Source organism: Camelina sativa, chromosome 17 (genome assembly GCF_000633955.1).
Source record: "Camelina sativa cultivar DH55 chromosome 17, Cs, whole genome shotgun sequence".
Taxonomy (NCBI): domain Eukaryota; kingdom Viridiplantae; phylum Streptophyta; class Magnoliopsida; order Brassicales; family Brassicaceae; genus Camelina; species Camelina sativa.
In genome coordinates, this window is record NC_025701.1 from 5,530,390 (window position 1) to 5,552,242 (window position 21,853).

Sequence of the window (21,853 nt, forward strand, 5' to 3'; positions counted from 1 at the left end):
ATGCATTGATGATTCCTATGAGTTTGGATCCAAAACGAGGGATATATATGGATGATACGGGGAAGGAAGACAATATTAAAGACAGCCAAAAGAATCATACTGTCTTATACGTGTTATGACCATTTCAATCTCACAATGACTATATATCCCAAGTCAGCTTGAAAAAGCAAAGTGAAATTTGATTTTATTACGGTTTTGCTTAATTACGCTTTCTTCGATCAGCTTGGTCAACAAGCTCAAGATGTATCAAAAGTGAATTAAAAAAAAAAATCGAAAAGTGAATTAAAAAAAAAAATCGAACCGGACAAATGAAACTCTAAACAATTGAACCGGAAACTAAATCGTATGGGTCAACTAATAACCGGATTCTCCACAAGAACATAGGAAAACGACACAGTTTCTCCGTAATCTCACATAATTAAACGCAACGAGGATAATAGTAAACCCGGATATAACAAACTCTAGTCTCATACCCAAACAGTCCCCAATTTTCTCAAAAACAAGAGTCTTTGTATAAAAGCTATTTCCCAGTTCTCTTCTCTTTCCCAAGAAAGCTCCAAAGAGAGAGTGATCTCAGATTCAATTCAACAATGGCGGAAGAATCTAAAGCTAAAGGAAACGCTTCTTTCTCTTCCGGTGACTTCACCTCCGCTATACTTCACTTCACCGAAGCCATTAATCTTTCTCCAACCGATCACGTCCTCTACTCTAACCGTTCCGCTGCTCACGCTTCACTTCACCACTACGCCGATGCTCTCTCCGACGCGAATGAGACGATTAAACTCAAACCGTACTGGCCTGAAGGTTATAGCCGTCTCGGAGCTGCTCACTTAGGGTTAAACCAATTCGATTTGGCTGTAACGGCTTACAAGAAGGGTTTAGATATCGATCCGACCGACGAGGAGTTGAAATCGGGATTGGCTGACGCGGAGGCTTCTGTTTCTAGGTCAAAATCTGCTCCTCCGCCGAATCCGTTTGGTGATGCTTTCAAAGGACCGGAGATGTGGAGTAAGCTCACGGCTGATCCTTCGACTAGAGCCTTTTTGCAGCAGCCTGATTTTGTTGGCATGATGCAGGAGATTCAGAAGAACCCTAGCAATCTCAATTTGTATTTGAAGGATCAGAGAGTGATGCCATCTCTTGGAGTTTTATCGAATGTTAATTTCAGGCCGCCACCGCCGAATCCTCCGGGAGATGACTCGGAGTCGGAGGTTCTTCACTCTTATATGGGTCAGAGTTCTAGGAAAGTGCCTGGGGTTAAGAAGAAGCGAGAACCTGAGCCGTTGGTGACGGAAGAGAAGGAGAAGAAAGAGAGGAAGGAGAGAGCCAAAAAGGAGAACGAGCTTGGGAATGCTGCGTTCACGAAGAAAGAATTCGCAGTTGCCATTGAGCATTATTGTAAAGCTATTGAGATTGATGATGAAGATATCTCATATATCACAAATCGTGCTGCTGTTTATCTTGAATTGGGAGAGGTATGTATGTGTATAGTGCTCTTTTTGTTCTTTTCTTTATGTTGATGATAGGCTAGAATGATGATTTTGCTTTGGTATGTGTGTTTTGATTTCAGTACGATGAGTGCATTAAAGATTGTGACGAGGCAGTGGGAAGGGGTAGAGAGCTTAGTTTAGATTACAAGATGGTAGCTAAAGCTTTGACTAGGAAAGGGACTGCTTTGACCAAGATGGTGAATTGCTCGAAAGATTATGAACCTGCTATTGAAGCTTTCCAGAAAGCTCTTACAGAGTATCGAAACTCTGATACATTGGAGAGACTGTACAAGGCAGAACGAGCGAAGAAAGAGTGGGAGCAGAAGGAGTATTTCGATCCCAAGATCGGGGATGAAGAGCGTGAAAAAGGTGTTTGATTTTGCAACTTATTTTGTTCGTGTGGGGAAAGAAAGCTTATAGAACTGCAAAAGCAAGAACGAGTTAGCATTTTTTTACTGCTGCTGATATGGTGGTTTTTAATACAGGTAATGATTTTTTCAAGGAGCAGAAGTATCCTGATGCTATATTACATTACACTGAAGCAATCAAAAGGAACCCGAAAGACCCAAAAGTAAGGCCATTTCATCTTTCATATGTACTCAAGTTCTTCTACTATGATTCTTTATTTTGACTGTTTGAGTAACTTCCTACTTTTTTTGCACTCTTGTTAGGGATATAGCAACCGAGCTGCGTGTTACATTAAGCTAGGTGCAATGGCTGATGGACAAAAGGATGCAGAAAAGTGTATTGAGATTGATCCAACCTTCTCTGAAGGATACAGCAGAAAAGCTGCAGTTCAATTCTTCTTGAAAGAGTATCAGGATGCGATGAAAACATACCAACAGGGTCTCAAGCATGATCCGAATAATCAGGAACTTCTCGACGGTGTTAGTAGGTAATATTCACAGATACACAGAGATTATTAACTTTCTTCTATCTATCGCCATGAAATTGCTAAATGTTGTTCAATTCTGTTCTGCAGATGTGTGCAACAGATTAACAATGCTAATCGAGGTGACCTTACCCCTGTGGAATTGAAAGAGAGACAGGTTACATTCTGATGCTTCTCATGTATTGTTTTTTCCCCCATTTGCGATTAAAAGAAAACCAGGGAAGTAACTTGGATATTCTCCTTTTCTTTTGTGTAGGCCAAGGCAATGCAAGACCCAGAAATCCAGAACATTCTCACAGATTCTGTAATGAGACAGGTAAAGCAACAAACTCTGTCTTCCAACACCTAAATTGTGAATGTCTGATGCAACTCTCTGTTGTGAGATGTCTAGATAGATCTGAGTATCTGAATTTGTCTTTAGGTATTGGTTCGAGTCTGCATGTTAATATGCCTCTGAACAATCAAAAACTTTTTTTTTACAAACAGGTACTGACCGATGTTCAAGAGAACTCGAGCGCAGCACAGAGACATATGCAAAATCCAATGGTTATGAACAAGATTCAAAAACTTATTAGCGCTGGGATCGTCCAGATGAAATAGACTCGGAATAGTTGAAACATTGAAAATATCCGTTTTTGTACATTCATTTGTTGCTCTTATTATATCTTTGCAATGTGCAACAATTCCAAATTAGTAAAATTGCAATCATATTTTCAAACTGTTCTGATATAATATCTACTGCGATCCTTCATTTTTTATACAATGAAGTTAAATTTGCGTTGCTTTACATTACAATGAATTTTATTGGACATAATCCATTAGAGAGCAAATGCCTAACTACACTCGTTTATCAAAACAACTTTGTCAATCACAAAATTTGAATCATTCATTAAAACCGCTACCGCACATACATAACTTGCCATTCAGGTCCAAAGAACTTGAAGGAAGGTAAGAAACGGAGTCTAGTGCCTTCATCGTCCCATTCAACACGTTCATACCATTCTTCCTCTTGGTATTTAATGACAAGTTCTTCGACCCTCATGACACTTTTAGAATCCAACGGAAGCTTTCTTAGCTCAGGACACTGCGTTACGTGGATTGTCTTTAGACATGGAAAAGGCAGAGGCTCCCAGTAGATGTTCCTCAACATCGCTAAATTGTGTAGGCGCAGACTCTCTAATTTCTGAAAAGGAATGGTAAAACTCATAGTCATAGCTTTCTCTTGGCTTATTATTCCTTCTACTAGTCCTGAGTCCAGAACCTCGAGACTAGTGAGGTTAGGAGCGAACAACAACCACGTCAAATCTTTCAGACCATTGCAGCTACTTATATGCACAGTAGAGAGGTTTGAAAAGCATCGAGCTGTGGGACTTCTGTTCCATGATAATGTTGTCCTCTCTATCTTTATCTCCCACATTCCACACTTCCTTAAGATGACTTTACGGAGATTATCCATAGCTGGCAAAGTCAATACTCCGGATGATTCTTCCTGAAGCCCTCTAAGTACTACAATTTGAAGACATTGAACCAATCTGGGAGCATTTACTAACTTCTCCCCAACCAAGCTCGACTTGATACTTGTGTTTACAACTTCTAAGTGTTCCAAGAGCTGCAACTCCTCCACTAAGCTCATGTCTAGCGACATTTTAGACTGTAAAAGCTGCAATTTCCTCAAACTTGACAAACTTGATATCCCTGAAATACTCTTAAGTCTCTTCATGTAATCCAATCTCAAATATCTGAGCTTTTTCAACTCTTGTAAACCAACAGGTAGCCGCTTCATGTATGTCCATGACAAGTCAAGATAGCGCAAGGAGACCAACTTAGATATTTCTTCTGGCAATTCCCGGAGCCGTGAATTTCCTGATAGATCCAAAACCACTAGCATTGGCATACACCGGAAGAATTCATCAGAGATATATAGCAATGAATCGTTTTTCTGAAGGAACAGAGTTGTAAGTTCCGGACATTCAGGACTGCCAGATATCGTCTCAATCTCATTTTCCATCAGCGACATCTTTCTCACAGAACTCCAGTTCTTGACTTTGGGTACTTCTCGCAACCCAACACCTGCTTGCACAATACATTGTTCTTTATGTTCCCCAAGATCAGATGCTATCCATAGAGCCATCTCCCTAACCACATCATGCATTTTCACTTGTTCTTTATTGATTGCTTCCTCCAACAACAAACATGCACGGACAAGGATACCAATGATCTCATAACCTTGTCTTAGTTCTCTTTCTCTACTTTCATTTTCATCTATGAATCCCTCACATATCCAATAGTCTATCAACCTCTCTTTCTCCATACGATAATCTTCAGGAAACAGAGAGCAATATAGGAAACATGATTGCACATGCTCCTTGTTAATATTATCATAGCTATACTTTAGAACTGGAAGAACTTGGTCTTCCATGCCAGAAAATTCTGCAGCATATGAACTCAAAACGTCAACTGCATTACGCCATTCTTGTACCATCCTTTTGCATGCCATGGTCTCGCCAATGACACTAAGTGCTAAAGGTAGGCCACGACATTTTCCAGCGACTTTTCTTGCTAGTTCAGGAATGTCTGGATGGCATTTCAATGTGTTTTTTCCAACTCTCATTTGGAACAATTCCCATGCTTCGTGGGGATCTAGACAACTGACTTCCATCGGGTCATCATCCCCCATACGCCCACACACATCTCTAGAACGAGTGGCTAAGACTACTTTGCATCCATTTTGTCTGTTTGGATAAGGGACTCCGAGCGCTTTTAAATCAACTTTCTCCCATATGTCATCCAACAACAACACAAATTTTTGTCTCCGAAGAACTTTGTGTATGTCAAGAGCTCTCTGGTCTTCATGTTTATTATCCCACTCTTCGGCCACAAAGCCTAGTCTTTTGCCGATCTCTCCTTGAATCCTATGGATCTCCGCAGTTCTAGACACCCCAACCCATATCACAATCCCAAATCCGCTACATTTTTCAGGAAGCTTGTTGTTGATTTGTGTGAGAAGTGTGGTTTTGCCAACTCCACCCATGCCATAAAGACCCACAACATTGACTCCGTCTTCCATGAGACGGTTGCATACCCTTTCGAGCATTGTTTCCTGACCAACGATTGGAGGTTGAATAGGCACCTCTTGAATCTCAGCTATCGAAGTGGCAGCAGTCACCGTATCAAATTCTCCTTGAGAAATAAGACTCTCAATCTCCCTCAACATCAGGACAACACTTTTCCCATAAACATAGCTTATTTTCACATTTTTAGAGCAATAACCAAAGAGACACAACCTTTCAAGCCCAATCTCCCTAGTTCTAAGCAGATCACTGAATTTTTTCTCGACGGTCAGGACATTCGTAAGCCATACCTGGACTTGAGAAAGCCTTTTACGACTCCCTGTGAACTCCTCTCTGTCTACCCTTCCTTCCACATCATTTTGCTTTGCCTTGAGCAGTACCATGGCTTTCTCAAGAGAGGCTAGATTCCCAGCTAACTTGTGAATATAATCTACCCTGAGGGATAACCATTGAGAGACTTGATTCACGACTTGATCACATGGCAACGAGACCGAGCAACAACCTCCCATTGCTGGAAAGAGAGATTCAGAGAGCAAAACTGGAAACCAAATTGAGAGAGTGACAATTATTCAAAAGTGTGAACAGAGGAGATAGGGAAGTATAATTGATTTTCTCAACCACACAAGATGTCACTGTATGCATAATTGATGTGAGAATATTTAGACTTTTCCACGATTATGACATTTCCCATTATTCTTATAATATTGTAGAAATTTCAATGCAAAAAAGACAAAACACAAAAGTTGAAGTCTTGTAGAAATGTCTTAAAGACTACTATTTTATGGATTTTGTGTTCCTTTTCCCTAGAATATTGCAAAACATACACATATATATTATCGCTGCTTGATACAGAACATTAGATTCATTCGAGCAAACAAATTACCTCCTTGGCAACTCCATTTGTATTCCTGCGTATATCAACTTCACTTTGGAAATTTCCAAGCAGCACAAGAACCTGATAATTATCTCTTTTCAAATGAGTTTCATGAAAATAAGACTGATGAGAATTTGCGGCTATGATCTTTGAAATGAGTACCTTATCTAACGGATTGAATAACGATAGTTACTTATGGCTTATGCATCTGCCCTCCTGAGTCAGGACTGACTAAAAACGAAACCGTAAATTCCATCAAATACTCCTTGAGAAGTAATACTCTCAACCTCCCTCAACATTACACTAACCCTTTTCCCAAAACGATAACTCCGTTTCAAATCCTTAGAGCAAACACCACCAAGACACAACCTTTGAAGCTCAACGTCACTAGTACTAAAGAGATCATTGACTTGGTTTTCAATGGCTCGGACACTCACAAGCCATACCTGGATTTGGGAAAGCCTTCTACGACGCGCAGTGAACTCTTCTCTGTCTACCCTTCCTTGCACATCATCTCTCTTTGCCTTGAGCACTCCCATGACTTTCTGCAGAGAAGCCAGATTTCTCAGAGAGATTGCGAATATAAGTACAACCCCTGACACATAACCACTGAGTGAACTGATCCACCACTTGATCACATGGCAACGAGACAGATACACAACTTCCCATCACACAGCTCAGAAAAAGAAACAAAAACAGACAAACCTAAACTTCACATATCAAAAAAAACTGATTTCAACCATACGAAAAGCCAAAAGAACAAAATTGTGGGAGTTGGTGAGCTACTTAGACCCATGACTAACACTACTAAACTAACTCGAGAGAACCTATCATTCCGACATTTAAAAAATAAAAAGGGATTATTTTTATAACTCATCAAACAAAACTGACCCTTTTCTCTCTGGAGAACCTCTCCTTCCTTGGCAAACTCCATCTCTGGATTTTAAAGAGAGAAGAAGAATTTAGCGAAACAACATCAAACTAATTATTTTTAGAAAAAAAAATAAGTAGTAATTGAAACCAAATCAAGACGATTTTACCCCCATTCACAAGAGTTCTCCGTTCCGTTGATTGAAACGGTGATGCTCCCGCCGGAGGTGGAGGTGGTAGTGTGCCGAGAACGAGATGACATGACGTCATGTCATGTGTTTCTTCTATTTGATGATATGAAATTAACTTCGACCCAATTTCTTATTTTAACCGGTCTGAACCGGACTTTTTTTTTCCCTTCTGATTTTTGACATCAAACCGGACTCTGTTTTGAGGAGGTATTTTGAACTGCATGTTAAGCATTTAACCTGAAACAGAGGAAGTATTTTTGTTTCTCCTTCACTATTTTAGTATATGAATACACCATTTTAATCTTCTAAAGAAACGGTTGAACACTTATAGATTAGAACTCTATAATATTTTCTCATTTACACAAAACAACGGAGATTAAAGTCATACAAAATACAAATCCAAAGAACACTCCAAAACATACATACAAGTTTTTTTTTTTCTCAAGCTTTTTGCTTTCGTTCATCGATTATACAAAACCAACTTGCATGATGGTAAAAAACGGAGTCTTGTCGCTTCGTCCTCCCACTCGACTCTTTCTTTCCACTCTTCATCTCCATATTGTATGACAAGTAGTTCTTCACCCGCTACAATGCAACTTTGAGAATCCAGTGGAAGCTTTCTCAGCTTTCGACACTTGTTTTGTACATTGATCCTATTCAGACATGGAAAAGGCAAAGGACTCCAATATATACTCTTCAGTTCAGGTAGATCCCACAAGTGCAGGTATTCTAGTTTCCTGAAAGGCACAATATCATCAGCCCTGCCTGCTTTCTCTTGGCTTATTAATTCTTCTACTTGGCGTGAGTTCCATACATTGAGATGAGTGAGGTTTGGTGCAAACAACAACCACGTCAAATCCTTAAGACCATTGCAACCAGCTATTAAAACTTTGGATAGATTTGGAAAGCTTGGGCTTGTCAGACTTGTGTTCCTTTCTATAATTATATCTCGCATTCCACATCCCCCTATGAAGACTTCCCGGAGATCGCCTATAGATGGCAACGTCAATATTCTGACTGATTCTTCGTCGAGAAATTTAATAGATACCTTCTGAAGACATCTCACCAACCTGTGAGAGCATAACAGTTGTTCCAAAGCTGAACTTGACGTGATCTCTATGGTTAGAACTTCTAAATTCTCCAAGCGTTTTAGCTCCTCCAGTAAGCTTATAGTTAGCCACATTCTCAAATTTAGTAGCCTCAACGTCTTCAGACTCGGCAAATGATCAATCCCTGAAACACTCTCAAGGCACAACATAGACTCTAGATTCAGATGTACCAGATTTTTCAACTTTAGTAAACCAACTGGCAATCTCCCTATGCTTGAATCTGACAAGTCAAGATATCTCAATGAAACCAACTCTGATATTTGCTCCGGTAACCCTTTGAGATTGACGTTCCATGATAGATCTAATACAACTAATTTTGGCATAGACCGGAAGAACTCCCCAGAGATATTTACCAGAAGGCGGTTATCCTGAAGGAACAAAGTTGTAAGTTTGGGACACTCAGGACTGCCACTTATCTCTTTAATCCTATTATTCACCAATGACATCCTTCTCAACACTTTCCAATCCTTCACCTTTGGTATTTCGTTTAACCCAACACCAGCTCGTACAATACAATTTCCATTCTGATTCATGATGTCAGATGCTATCCATAGGGCCATCTCACGAACAACATCATGCATCTTCACATATGACTTGTTGTTGAACTTTTCTCCTTCCACCAATAAAGAGGCACGCACAAGATTGCCAAGTATCACATGGCCTTTGTTTACAGCTCCTTCTTTACTTTCATATTCATCAATGAAGCCCTCGCAAATCCAATAATCTATCAGCCTCTCTTTTTCTATCAATGTATCTTCAGGAAACAGAGAGCAATATTTGAAACAAGATTTGACACTCTCACTTTCCAGATTATCATAGCTGTACTTCAAAATAGGAAGAATCTTCTCCTTCACAGCACCAAAATTTGCAGCATATGTTGTTAAAAAGTCTACTGCATGATCCCATTCTTGAGTTGTCTTCTTGCATGCCATTGTCTCTCCAATGACGTTTAGCGCTAGTGGCAAGCCACGACATGCTCGAGCAACTTTTCTTGCGATTTCAGGAATGTCAGGGTGGCTTCTTAATGTGATTTCTCCAACTTTTTCTTTGAACAAATCCCACGCATCAACTGTACCTAAACATCGGACTTCCATCGNGTTCCATGATAGATCTAATACAACTAATTTTGGCATAGACCGGAAGAACTCCCCAGAGATATTTACCAGAAGGCGGTTATCCTGAAGGAACAAAGTTGTAAGTTTGGGACACTCAGGACTGCCACTTATCTCTTTAATCCTATTATTCACCAATGACATCCTTCTCAACACTTTCCAATCCTTCACCTTTGGTATTTCGTTTAACCCAACACCAGCTCGTACAATACAATTTCCATTCTGATTCATGATGTCAGATGCTATCCATAGGGCCATCTCACGAACAACATCATGCATCTTCACATATGACTTGTTGTTGAACTTTTCTCCTTCCACCAATAAAGAGGCACGCACAAGATTGCCAAGTATCACATGGCCTTTGTTTACAGCTCCTTCTTTACTTTCATATTCATCAATGAAGCCCTCGCAAATCCAATAATCTATCAGCCTCTCTTTTTCTATCAATGTATCTTCAGGAAACAGAGAGCAATATTTGAAACAAGATTTGACACTCTCACTTTCCAGATTATCATAGCTGTACTTCAAAATAGGAAGAATCTTCTCCTTCACAGCACCAAAATTTGCAGCATATGTTGTTAAAAAGTCTACTGCATGATCCCATTCTTGAGTTGTCTTCTTGCATGCCATTGTCTCTCCAATGACGTTTAGCGCTAGTGGCAAGCCACGACATGCTCGAGCAACTTTTCTTGCGATTTCAGGAATGTCAGGGTGGCTTCTTAATGTGATTTCCCCAACTTTTTCTTTGAACAAATCCCACGCATCAACTGTACCTAAACATCGGACTTCCATCGGATCATGAACCCCCATGCTCGCACATACACTTTGACAGCGAGTGGTGAATACTATTTTGCATCCGTTTTCACTTGTTGGATTCGGGATTCCAATCTCAGTTAGTTCCACTCTCTTCCATATGTCATCTAAAAGCAACACAAATCTCCTTTTGCTTAGAAAACTGTGTATGTCGACAGCCTTCTGGTTTTCACTTTTCTGGTTCCATTCCACGCCTTTAAATCCTANGGGACACTCAGGACTGCCACTTATCTCTTTAATCCTATTATTCACCAATGACATCCTTCTCAACACTTTCCAATCCTTCACCTTTGGTATTTCGTTTAACCCAACACCAGCTCGTACAATACAATTTCCATTCTGATTCATGATGTCAGATGCTATCCATAGGGCCATCTCACGAACAACATCATGCATCTTCACATATGACTTGTTGTTGAACTTTTCTCCTTCCACCAATAAAGAGGCACGCACAAGATTGCCAAGTATCACATGGCCTTTGTTTACAGCTCCTTCTTTACTTTCATATTCATCAATGAAGCCCTCGCAAATCCAATAATCTATCAGCCTCTCTTTTTCTATCAATGTATCTTCAGGAAACAGAGAGCAATATTTGAAACAAGATTTGACACTCTCACTTTCCAGATTATCATAGCTGTACTTCAAAATAGGAAGAATCTTCTCCTTCACAGCACCAAAATTTGCAGCATATGTTGTTAAAAAGTCTACTGCATGATCCCATTCTTGAGTTGTCTTCTTGCATGCCATTGTCTCTCCAATGACGTTTAGCGCTAGTGGCAAGCCACGACATGCTCGAGCAACTTTTCTTGCGATTTCGGGAATGTCAGGGTGGCTTCTTAATGTGATTTCCCCAACTTTTTTCTTGAACAAATCCCACGCATCAACTGTACCTAAACATCGGACTTCCATCGGATCATGAACCCCCATGCTTGCACATACACTTTGACAGCGAGTGGTGAATGCTATTTTGCATCCGCTTTCACTTGTTGGATTCGGGATTCCAATCTCGGTTAGTTCCACTCTCTTCCATATGTCATCTAAAAGCAACACAAATCTCTTTTTGCTTAGAAAATTGTGTATGTCAACTGCCTTCTGGTTTTCACTTTTCTGGTTCCATTCCACGCCTTTAAATCCTATTTTCTCGCCAATCTCTTTTTGTATCTTGTGTATTTGTATATCACCAGAAACCACAACCCAAATGACAATTTCAACACCATCGTCGGTGTCACAAAACCTATTATTGATCCGAGTGAGAAGAGTTGTTTTTCCTACTCCACCCATGCCATAGAGACCCATAATCTTAGTTCCATCATCCATGAGGTGGTTCCATGCCTTTTCAAGAATTGTTTCCTGACCAACAATCGTAGGCTGTAGAGGCCTTTCCTCAGCCATAGCTCTCACAGCTGCATGAGCCACCTCTTCAAAAAACCCTTTAGATTTTAAGTCTTGAACCACATTCAACATCACGAAAACCTTTTTCCCGTAGCAATAGCTCAATCTTAAGTTGTTGGAGCTAGCACCATAAAAACACAACCTTTGAAGTTCAACAGTTCTACTACTATTTAGATCATTGAATTGGGATTCAATAGTCTTGACTCTCTTAAGCCATACCTTGATTTGATGAAGTCTTTGAAGACCTCTTTCTTCTGCTGTCTGCACCTTACATAGCAGATCAGCTCGTACAGCCTTGAGATCTTCCATGGCTTCCTCCAGAGCCGTGAGATTCTTCTTGAGATTATGAATAAAGCTAAGTTTTCTGCAAAAGCATTTACAGAGATGGTTCAACAATTGATCGCATGATACTTGGACAGAGACACAACCACCCATCTTGCACTTAGCACACAAAGAAGATTCACATATGCAACGAGGAACCTTAATCTTGGACTGAAAACTAGTAAATGAGATATGAAAAGATTAGTTGGAAAGAAAAGAAATAACTCCCCAACTAGGAAATTTGCAGGAAAAAAATGGTTAGAATGAGTCAGAGTCTCCTTCGTTTGTATGGTAGCATCAAATTCATATGTAATATACCAAAATCCAAAGAATATGACAGTTGTAGAAACAATTACAGTAGCTATGTCACTTTCATTTCTACTATAAATAAATGAGGAAACTGCCAACGAAAACAGATCTTCATCTGTATTTTGACGCTTAATACAATCCCGTCTTTTTCAAAGGCACAACAAGTTAATTCGTAAAACCATACCAAAAATAGTCAGCGCTGTTAATTACACCTTAGCAGATTAGTTAACTTCGTCTTAACAAATTACAGGAACTGGCTCAGTCATCACAATAAAAAAAAAGTTATTCGCAAAAGAGCTTCATTCACATGAATACATAGCACATAAGGTCGATGCAGAATTCTGATAAGATAACCGTAATCTTTGAAAGGAGTACCTGAATTAGTAGCTCTGGAACACAGAAGTAATGGCTTTTCCCAACCAAGAACTGAAGCATGCACTCTCAATCGTATGGTGGCGGCTTAGGAACAGCAAGATTTACCTCCCTCTGCACAAAAACACGCATTCAAGCAGTGGCAAGATGCAATCCAAAAACATTTCAAATTAGTGAAAACAAAGTTAAATAATCTACAGATTAGGCAAGTAACTGAAAAGTGTAGCCTTTTCAAAGCAGAGGGCTTTCTCAGATTAGAGTTCCAGTAAGTTACCCTACTCACCAGAGATGGACTCAGGATTAAGGGTATGTATGGTATGGGCGGAGTAGGCAAAATCTTACTCGAAACTTGCGGATCTCAACCTTATAAAATCCAGGCATCTATTCAACAAAGTTCATTGTTGATCTGCTGGAAAGGTGAGACTTTGCCTACTTCGACCATACATACAGATGCGTAATCCCGAATCCATCTTTGATGAGAATATGAATCCCCCTTGGCGCATAACCATTGACAAGCTTGAAGATCACATAAAACTGAGACAGAGAAACAATCTCCCCTCACTGTACAAACAGGCGTGGATCTAAACCTCCTCGACCGGTTTGGTGTAAACTCCAGATCCCACCGGTATATTCTCTTTGGATTACAAAAAAAATAGAAAGCCCATGGCCCAAAAACCACAACTTCGTATTTTTTAACTAAAGTCAAAAACTCAAAAAATTGATATCAAGACAAAAATACAAAAGTAAATAACAGACCTTTTTATAATTTTTTTAAAAAATTCAAAACACACTGCAAATAATTCAAACCAATAAAGTTTTTCAAATAAATAAATTTTCAGAGACTGAATTCAAGCAATAATTTAAAAAAAAAAAAAAACGTGAATAAAAAACACACTGATAAGGTGAAACGAAGACAGAGCAACTTGAAGACCAATAGTGAAGAATAAGGAGACCAATCATTTAGGAGACTTGTTTAGATTGGATGATGCAATGAAATGGTTGGTTATTTAACCAACTTGAAGGACGGTAAGAAACGGAGCCTAGTGGCTTCGTCCTCCCATTCAACATTTTCTATCCATTCTTCCTCTCTGTAGTTTATGACAAGTTCTTCAAACCTATCGACACTTTGTGAATCCAATGCAAGCTTTGTCAAGTTCGGACACTTGTTTATGTCGATTTCCCTCAAACATGGAAAAGGCAGAGTATTCCAGTAGATGCTCTTCAGGTTAGGTAAATTCCACAGCTGTAGCTTTTCTAGTTTTCCAAAAGGAATGATACTACTTGCCTCATCATCTGTGACACTGCTCAAAGCTTTCTCCTCGCTTATTATATCCTCTAGTTGATCTGAGAAAGAAACCTCAAGATTGGTAAGGTTAGGAGCGAGTAACAGCCACGTCAAATCCTTTAAACCATTGCAGTTACTTATTAAGACAGTGAAGAGGCTAAAGAAGCATGGACTTGCTGGACTTTTGTTCAATGATGATGTTGCCCTCTCTATCTCTATCTCCTTCATTCCACAACTCAATATCCTGATGCCACTAAGACTCCCCATAGTCGGCAAAGTCAAAAGTTCCTGATAGTTTTTAAAATTGACCTCCTTAGTACATTCCACCAACCTGCGAGAGCTTAACAGTTGACGTGCAGCAAAACTTGAGCTGATTTCAATGGTTAGAACTTCTAAATGTTCTAAGAGCTCCAGCTCTTTCACCAAGTTGACATCAGGGGACAATTTGGACCTTTGCAGTCTCAATGTCCTCAAATTCCACAACTTTGATATCCCGGAAATACTCTCGAGTTCCAACGTCCATTCCAAATTCAGATGTATAAGCTTTGTCAACCCTTGAAAACCAACAGGCAGTTGCTTTATCTTTGTCCGTGACAAGTCAAGAAAACGTAAGGAGTACAACCTTAATATTTCCTCTGGCAATCTATCAAGTATTTGATTCCACGATAGATCCAAAACAACAAGCTTAGGCATATAACTGAAGAATTCCCCTGAGATATTGACCAACTGGGAGTTTCTCTGAAGGAAAAGAGTTGTAAGTTCCGGGCATTCGGGACTGCCAGATATGATTTCAATCTCATTTTCCATCAGCGACATCCTTCTCACAGAATTCCAGTTCTTGACTTTGGGTACTTCACGTAACTCAACACCGGCTTGCACAATACACTGTTCTTTATGTCTCCCAAGATCAGATGCTATCCATAGAGCCATATCCCGAACCAAACCATGCATTTTCACTTGTTCTTTATTAATTCCTTCCTCCAACAACAAACATGCACGGACAAGGATACCAATGATCTCATAACCGTGGCTTAATTCTCTTTCTCTACTTTCATTTTCATCTATGAATCCCTCACATTTCCAATAGTCTATCAACCTCTCTTTTTCCATACGATAATTTTCAGGAAACAGAGAGCAATACAGGAAACATGACTGCACCTGCTCCATGTTTAAATGATCATAGCTAGACTTTAGAATTGGAAGAATCTGGTCTTCCATGCCAGAAAATTTTGCAGCATTTGAATTCAAAGTGTCAACTGCATAATGCCATTCTTGTACCGTCGTTTTGCATGCCATGATCTCGCCAATGACAGTAAGTGCTAATGGTAGGCCATGGCATTTCTCAGCAACTTTTCTTGCGAGTTTAAGAATCTCCGGATCGCCTTTCAATGTGTTTTCTCCAACTTTCATTTTGAACAGATCCCAGGCTTCGTCGGGTTCCAGACAACTGACTTCCATTGGGTCATTAACCCCCATACGCCCACACACATCTCTAGAACGAGTGGTGAATACTACTTTACTTCCATTTTTCCTTGTAGGAAATGGTACTCCAATCTCTACTAAATCCACTTTGCTCCAAATGTCATCCAGTAACAACACAAATTTCTTGTCGCTCATCAAAGTGTGTATATTGATGGCTTTTTGGCTTCTTGATTTTTGGTTCCACTCCCCTCCACTCAGACCTAGTTCCTCAGCGATCTCATTTTGAATCTTCTCAACTTCTAGATTCCAAGAAACCCCAACCCAAATCACAATGTCAACCCCATAATTTGTGTCGTTGAACCTATTGTTAATCTGTGTGAGAAGGGTGGTTGTTCCTACTCCACCCATACCATAGAGACCCATAATCCCAGTTCCAATATCCATGAGGTGGTTCCACGCCCTGCCCAGCATTCCACCAATAATCGTAGGTGGTTGAGGCCTTACCACAAAAGTTGCTTGAGCAACCTCTTGAAAATCTCCATCAGATTTGCGAGTTTCAACATCCTGCAACATCTCAAATATCCTTCTCCCATAGCTATAGCTCAATCTTAATCTTTTTGAACAAACACCACAACAACACAACCTTTGAAGTTCAACAGTTCTTGTACTATTTAGGCCATTGAAACGATTTTCGATGCTCTCAACTCTTGTGAGCCACAGCTGGACTCTTCGAAGCCTTTGTTGACCTCGTCCCTCAGCCTCCTGCACTCTGCGCATCACATCGTCTCGAGTTGCAGTGAGATCTTCCATGGCTCTCTCTAGAGACTCCAAATTCTTCTCGAGATAACAAATGTAATTGTCTTCGCCGCAAAAGCAGCTACCGACACGGTCCAACACTTTATCGCATGATATTTGGATAGAACAACAACCACCCATCCTGCACACAAAGACAGATTCACGATGTAATCAAGGTAGCTTAATTATTCAAAGTTAATAGCAACTTGCATGGAAATTAATGAAGATAGAAACAAGAACTAATAATCACCCTCACTTGTAATATTATTTCTGATTATCTATTACATGATCTTCACCCTAAATCCGTTGTACACAAGGAACATAAACAGAGATGGAACGAAGAAGCTTTTTCTTTAAGTCATCACGGTTGGATATATTCAGTTGTTAATAATTTCTTTCGAAAACAGCTAGCATAATATTCCCATACTTAAATTAAATAAGAGAAGGGAATTATAATAGTTCCCACTTCCCACACTTGGATTTTTTGGTAATTGTTTTTTCACGTGGGAGTTCAACTGTCCAAGTCGTGCTAGTTTCATGCACAGATATAATGAATGGTTCTGTCGTTTTCATTTTGTTAAACAATAGAAAATATATATTAAATATTTTAAAGGTTAATTTGGTGAAACTGATCAATACAAAGAGAATCAAGATGGGTAATGTTTGACTTTATAAATTAATTTCATAACCAAACCCAAAACCAAATGGTTGTTTATCAATTTTCTGCAGCTAATTATTTTTAAAGTCTACATTCTATAGTTGTAGATGCAATCAATCAACTCAGGTAAAGAACATAAGTAGAAGCATCTTAATTTTCTAAAAGAAACGATAATACCTGCCGGCAAAGTTGTGGCCCTCGCAGCTTTTACTTCGCTGATTATCTCCTCTTGTTGCTTTGAAAAAAAAGCAGCTACAAAATAAGTAATGTTTGGTGCAAACAACAACCACGTCAATTCCTTTAAGACCATCACAATGCTTTTATAACCACTTCGGAGAAGTTTTGGAAGCATGGACCTACCAGGTTTTGGTTAAATGACAACGGTTTTTTGAATAGATTTCACCACCCTCTAAGAGATAGAGGTAGAAGTCCGATGCCGTGTCAGAAGACATAGAAAAACAGAGGGCTATAAACACAGACGGCTAATTACAGGAAGGTAAGAAACGGTGTCGTGTGACTTCGTCCTCCCATTCAACTCTTTCTATCCATTCTTCGTCGTGGTATTTTATGACAAATGCTTCAACCTTGCAGACGCTTTTAGAGTCCAGTGGAAGCTTTCTCAGCTTTGAACAATCGCCTTCCATAGAGATCAATCTCAGACGTTGAAAAGGCAGAGCATTCCAGTAGATGCTCTTCAGTTCAGGCAAATCCTCCAAGATCATGCATTCTAGTTTCTGGAAAGGAAGAATAACACATGACTCCTCTAAAATACTTGCAGCTTGCTCTTTGCTTATTATATTCTCTAGATGCTTTAAACTCTCGACGCCAAGATGAATAAGGTTTGGAGCAAACAGCAGCCACGTCAAATCCTTTAAGCCATCACACCTTCCTATTTCCACAGTAGAGAGGTTTGAGAAGCATGGACTTGTTACATTTTCGTTCCATGTTGTCTTCTCTATCTTTATCTCCCACATTCCACAATCCCATATGGAGAGTTCACAGAGAATACTTGTAGCTTGCAAAACTAATACTTTTGGTGATTCTTCCCGACGGTCCTCAATAGAAATGTGTTGTATACATCTCCCTACTCTGGGATAATACAACAATTCCCCAACCAAACTTGACACGATATTTGTGCTTATGAGTTTCAAATGTTCTAAAAGCTGAAGCTCTTTCATTAGGCTCATATCTAGCCACACCTTGGATTCCAGTAGTCTCAACGTCCTCAAACTCAACAAATTTGATATCCCGTATAAACTCTCAAGTTTGCTCGTGAACGACAAATTCAAATATGTTAGCATTTTCAACTCTTGTAAACCGGAAGGTAGTCGCTCTATCTTTGTCGCTGACAAGTTAAGATATCTCAAGGAAACTAACCCTGAAATTTGCTCTGGCAATCCTGTGAGACTAACATTATATGATAAATCCAGAACTAGCAGCCTAGACATAGACTGAAAGAATTCACCTGATATAGTTGCTAATTTGCGGTTTTCCCCTAGGAGGAGAGTTGTAAGTTCAGGGCAGTCGAGGTTCTCAGATATCTTTTCAATCTCGTTTTCCATCAATGACATTCTCCTCACATTCTTCCAGTTCTTCACTTTTGGTACCTCACATAACCCAAGACTGGCTCGCACGATACACTTTTCCCTATTTTTCCCAAGGTCAGATGCTATCCATAGCGCCATCTCCCGTACCACATCATGCATTTTCACATGTGATTCGTTTTTTGCTTCCAACAACAAACATGCACGTACAAAGGTACCGATTCTCTCATAGCCTTGGTTTAATCCCCTCTCTATACCTTCCTTTTCATCTATGAATCCTTCACCCATCCAATACTCTATCAATCTCTTTTTATTTAAAAGGCAATCTTCAGGAAACAGAGAGCAATAGAGAAAACATGATTTCACCAGCTCACCATTTAAAGCATCATAGCTATACTTTAAAATTGGAAGTATCTCATCTTCCACGCCTGAAAAATCTGGGGCAGATGAAGTTAAAATGTCAATTGCCCGATGCCACTCTTGTACTGTGTTTTTGCATGCCATAGTTTCGCCAATGACATTGAGTGCCAATGGTAGGCCACGACATTTTGCCTAGACTTTTCTTGCGAGTTCAGGTATATCTGGGTTGCTTCCCAGTGTGTTTTCTCCAACTTTGTTTTTGAACAAGTCCCAGGCTTTTTCAGTTTCCAGACAACTGACTTTGATTGGGTCATCAACCCCCATGCGCCCACACACATCTCGAGACCGGGTGGTAAATGCTATTTTGCATCCGTTTTCTCTGTTGGGATACGGGATTCCAATCACATTTAAGTTCACTTTCTCCCATATATCATCCAACAACAACACAAACTTCTTCCTCTTAAGAACATTGTGGACGTCAAGGCCTCTCTGTATTTCGTTTTTCTCGTCCCACTCTTTCCCCTTAAGGCCTAGTTTTTCCCCAATGGCCCCTTGAATCTTATGGACTGTTGCATTTTTGGACACCACAACCCATATCACAACATCAAACCCACCACCTAGTACATAAAACTTATTGTTGATCTGCGTGAGAAGGGTGGTTTTGCCTACTCCACCCATACCATACATACCCACAATCCCGACTTTATCTTCCATTAGACAGTTCCATAGCCTTTCGAGCATTGTTTCCTGACCAATAATTGTGGGTTGAATAGGCAACTCTTCTACCTCAGCTATAGGAGCTGCCTCAGTCACCACATCGAATTCTCCTTGAGAACTAAGACTATGAATCTCCTTCAACATCAAGATAACCCTCTTCCCATAACGATAGCTCATTTTCAAATTTTTGGAGCAAAAACCACAAAGACACAACCTTTGAAGCTCAAGCTTATTACTAGTAAGAAGATCATTAAATTGGTTTTCAATGGTTAGGATACTCGTAAGCCATTTCTGAACTTGAACAAGCCTTCGATGATGCCCAGTAAACTCTTCTCTGTTTACCCTTCCTTGCACATCATCTCGCTTCGCCTTGAGCGCTCCCATGGCTTTCTCCAAAGACGCTAGATTCTCGGCGAGGTTGTGAACATAACTCCCCTTGAGGCATAACCATTGCGAGACTTGATTCACCACTGGATCACATGACATCGAGACAGAGAAACAGCCTCCCATTGCTGCCCAATACAGAGAGAGAACACTTCAGAAACCAAAACTAGAAGCTACTCAATGATTAGAAAGGTAGAAAAGATAAGATATGATTTTGAATAATGCTGTCTCCGGAAATATCATATAGCAAAAGAAAAGATTTTTGTGTTACTGTAAGCATCATAGAAGACAAAAAATCTAACTTCTTTCATCTGAATTGGTCCCACAACATATTTATGGAAACGAGCCACGCCACCCATATAGTAAACAGTCATGGAAAGAACCCACCCATATAGTAAAACCTAGTTGAGAAGTGCCAACAGAGATCTGTTTGTTTCGTTCTTTCTAATAAAATCTCCAACAAACAACTGTTAAAGAAAAGGCGCAAAATAGCTAAGAATCATCTAAAAGAACATCAAAGTGTGTTAAGGGTTTATGGTTCTGTATAATTGCAATCATCTTGAGCTCAGATACGGGACTTGCTAACTCACAAACAACATTTCAACTTTTCTAAGAGAAATAGATTAACTTCAGAAAGGCGCACTTCTAAAAACTCTTCACAGAGACAATTCATCATGCAAGTGGTGTGCACATTGGAATTGATCAGAACGGCCAATTATATAGTGTATAACCATAACTCTAGACTGACTAACCGAACCCAGACCCAGAAACCAATTCAACTGAAACATACAACATATACACAAATAGAGAACAGACACATTTGCAATCTCTCACGACAAAAACGACAAACCCGAATGTAGAATTGTAAAGAGATGATTACTTGTCTAAGAGAATGACCACGGTCCTTGGCCTTTGCATCACCATCGCTTGAACTCGTCTCGAGGGAAGCAATGTGGCCATACCCCTCGGAATCCATCCTTCGTTAATAGTATTTTTCATCCAAACTCGTCTCTTCTTTTGTTTTCCTTTATGTCTGTTTTTCTGACGGATGTTTGGCCGTTGCCTTTCAACGGTTCTTGACGTGTTTTTGATCCGTCGATCCAAATATCGCCACGTCTGAACTGGGACTCCACATTAACTCTGGATTCGAGAGATTTTTTATTCATTTTAAATTTCAATGTTCTTATTAAGCCGGTCTAAACCGGAATTGTTTGTTACCAGTAACAGAGTCAGACAGAGGTGTAGTGAACCGAAATTTTAGGTGTCATCCTCGGGCTTACATGAATGTTGATTATGTTCTTTTATTTTCACCACTACAATACTTCTTATCATTTAGAAGTTACGCAAGTTGTTTTGAGAGATTTGACCTTCACCACAGAATCAGATCATGGTAGTCAGACGTCAAAGGACATGCAGAGTAGAGTATGCATCTATCTAATCAAAAATTGAAACTTGCATCAGTTTGAAATTTCGGTTTCGCCTGAACTACAATGTCAAAAACTACCATAACAAGAAACAAACCCGAGTCGAAAACTACCATAACAAGAACTTGAACTACAAAATGTCAGTGCCATAAGCTAAAATTTAATTACCTTAAACCATGACGAACTTCTATGATATCCAGTTATAACATACCATTTGCATCCAACAACATACCGTGCGAAGAATATCGAACAAACAAAAGCGTAAGAGCAACACTAGATCTCTAAATCATTTCGAAATTAATTACTTTCCATTTCAAATACCAACAAAACATAGTACTGATCACAGATCAATAAGGGTATGAACAAGAAGACAGTATCTCTCATTCAAGAAGGGCTATCATGCTTAGCTTAACTATGATTGGCTAATATGATGCAGAACATGAAACCA

General features: G+C 39.6%; 5 protein-coding genes across 10 annotated transcripts; 1 reads left to right on the top strand and 4 right to left on the bottom strand.

The window, feature by feature from the left end:
* LOC104755495 (hsp70-Hsp90 organizing protein 1-like) lies at window positions 535-3,111 on the top strand. Its single transcript, XM_010477896.2, has 7 exons — window positions 535-1,475; window positions 1,571-1,859; window positions 1,976-2,061; window positions 2,162-2,385; window positions 2,473-2,539; window positions 2,639-2,698; window positions 2,869-3,111. Exons 1-7 carry the CDS (start codon window positions 591-593, stop codon window positions 2,980-2,982), a joined length of 1,725 nt encoding a protein of 574 aa, XP_010476198.1. The 5' UTR covers window positions 535-590; the 3' UTR covers window positions 2,983-3,111.
* LOC104755494 (probable disease resistance protein At1g12280) lies at window positions 3,117-7,462 on the bottom strand. 3 transcript variants are annotated; one of them, XM_010477893.2, is made up of 6 exons: window positions 7,368-7,462; window positions 7,219-7,263; window positions 6,774-6,872; window positions 6,490-6,668; window positions 6,337-6,408; window positions 3,117-5,991 (listed from the first exon to the last, which is right to left on the bottom strand). In XM_010477893.2, the coding sequence occupies exon 6, from the start codon at window positions 5,960-5,962 to the stop codon at window positions 3,281-3,283; it is 2,682 nt and encodes an 893-aa protein (XP_010476195.1). In that variant the 5' UTR covers window positions 5,963-5,991; window positions 6,337-6,408; window positions 6,490-6,668; window positions 6,774-6,872; window positions 7,219-7,263; window positions 7,368-7,462; the 3' UTR covers window positions 3,117-3,280. The 3 variants fall into 3 exon arrangements, with proteins under 3 accessions (XP_010476195.1, XP_010476194.1, XP_019095259.1); XM_010477892.2 differs by having other exon boundaries at window positions 6,490-6,872; XM_019239714.1 differs by lacking the exons at window positions 6,337-6,408; window positions 6,490-6,668 and having other exon boundaries at window positions 3,117-5,666; window positions 6,697-6,872.
* LOC104759184 (probable disease resistance protein At1g12290) lies at window positions 7,747-12,334 on the bottom strand. Of its 3 annotated transcripts, none has more exons than XM_019238790.1 (2): window positions 11,313-12,334; window positions 7,747-9,572 (listed from the first exon to the last, which is right to left on the bottom strand). In XM_019238790.1, the coding sequence occupies exons 1-2, from the start codon at window positions 12,247-12,249 to the stop codon at window positions 7,849-7,851; spliced, it is 2,661 nt and encodes an 886-aa protein (XP_019094335.1). In that variant the 5' UTR covers window positions 12,250-12,334; the 3' UTR covers window positions 7,747-7,848. The 3 variants fall into 3 exon arrangements, with proteins under 3 accessions (XP_019094335.1, XP_019094336.1, XP_019094334.1); XM_019238791.1 differs by having other exon boundaries at window positions 7,747-9,251; window positions 11,097-12,331; XM_019238789.1 differs by having other exon boundaries at window positions 7,747-8,970; window positions 10,711-12,331.
* LOC104755497 (probable disease resistance protein At1g12280) lies at window positions 13,609-17,447 on the bottom strand. Of its 2 annotated transcripts, XM_010477898.2 has the most exons (3): window positions 17,337-17,447; window positions 17,154-17,228; window positions 13,609-16,460 (listed from the first exon to the last, which is right to left on the bottom strand). In XM_010477898.2, the coding sequence occupies exons 1-3, from the start codon at window positions 17,426-17,428 to the stop codon at window positions 13,820-13,822; spliced, it is 2,808 nt and encodes a 935-aa protein (XP_010476200.2). In that variant the 5' UTR covers window positions 17,429-17,447; the 3' UTR covers window positions 13,609-13,819. The 2 variants fall into 2 exon arrangements, with proteins under 2 accessions (XP_010476200.2, XP_010476201.1); XM_010477899.2 differs by lacking the exons at window positions 17,154-17,228; window positions 17,337-17,447 and adding an exon at window positions 16,575-17,145.
* LOC104755496 (disease resistance protein RFL1-like) lies at window positions 17,447-20,107 on the bottom strand. The gene is given in 1 exon segment (XM_010477897.2): window positions 17,447-20,107. A coding segment is annotated over 1 exon segment (2,649 nt). The 3' UTR covers window positions 17,447-17,458.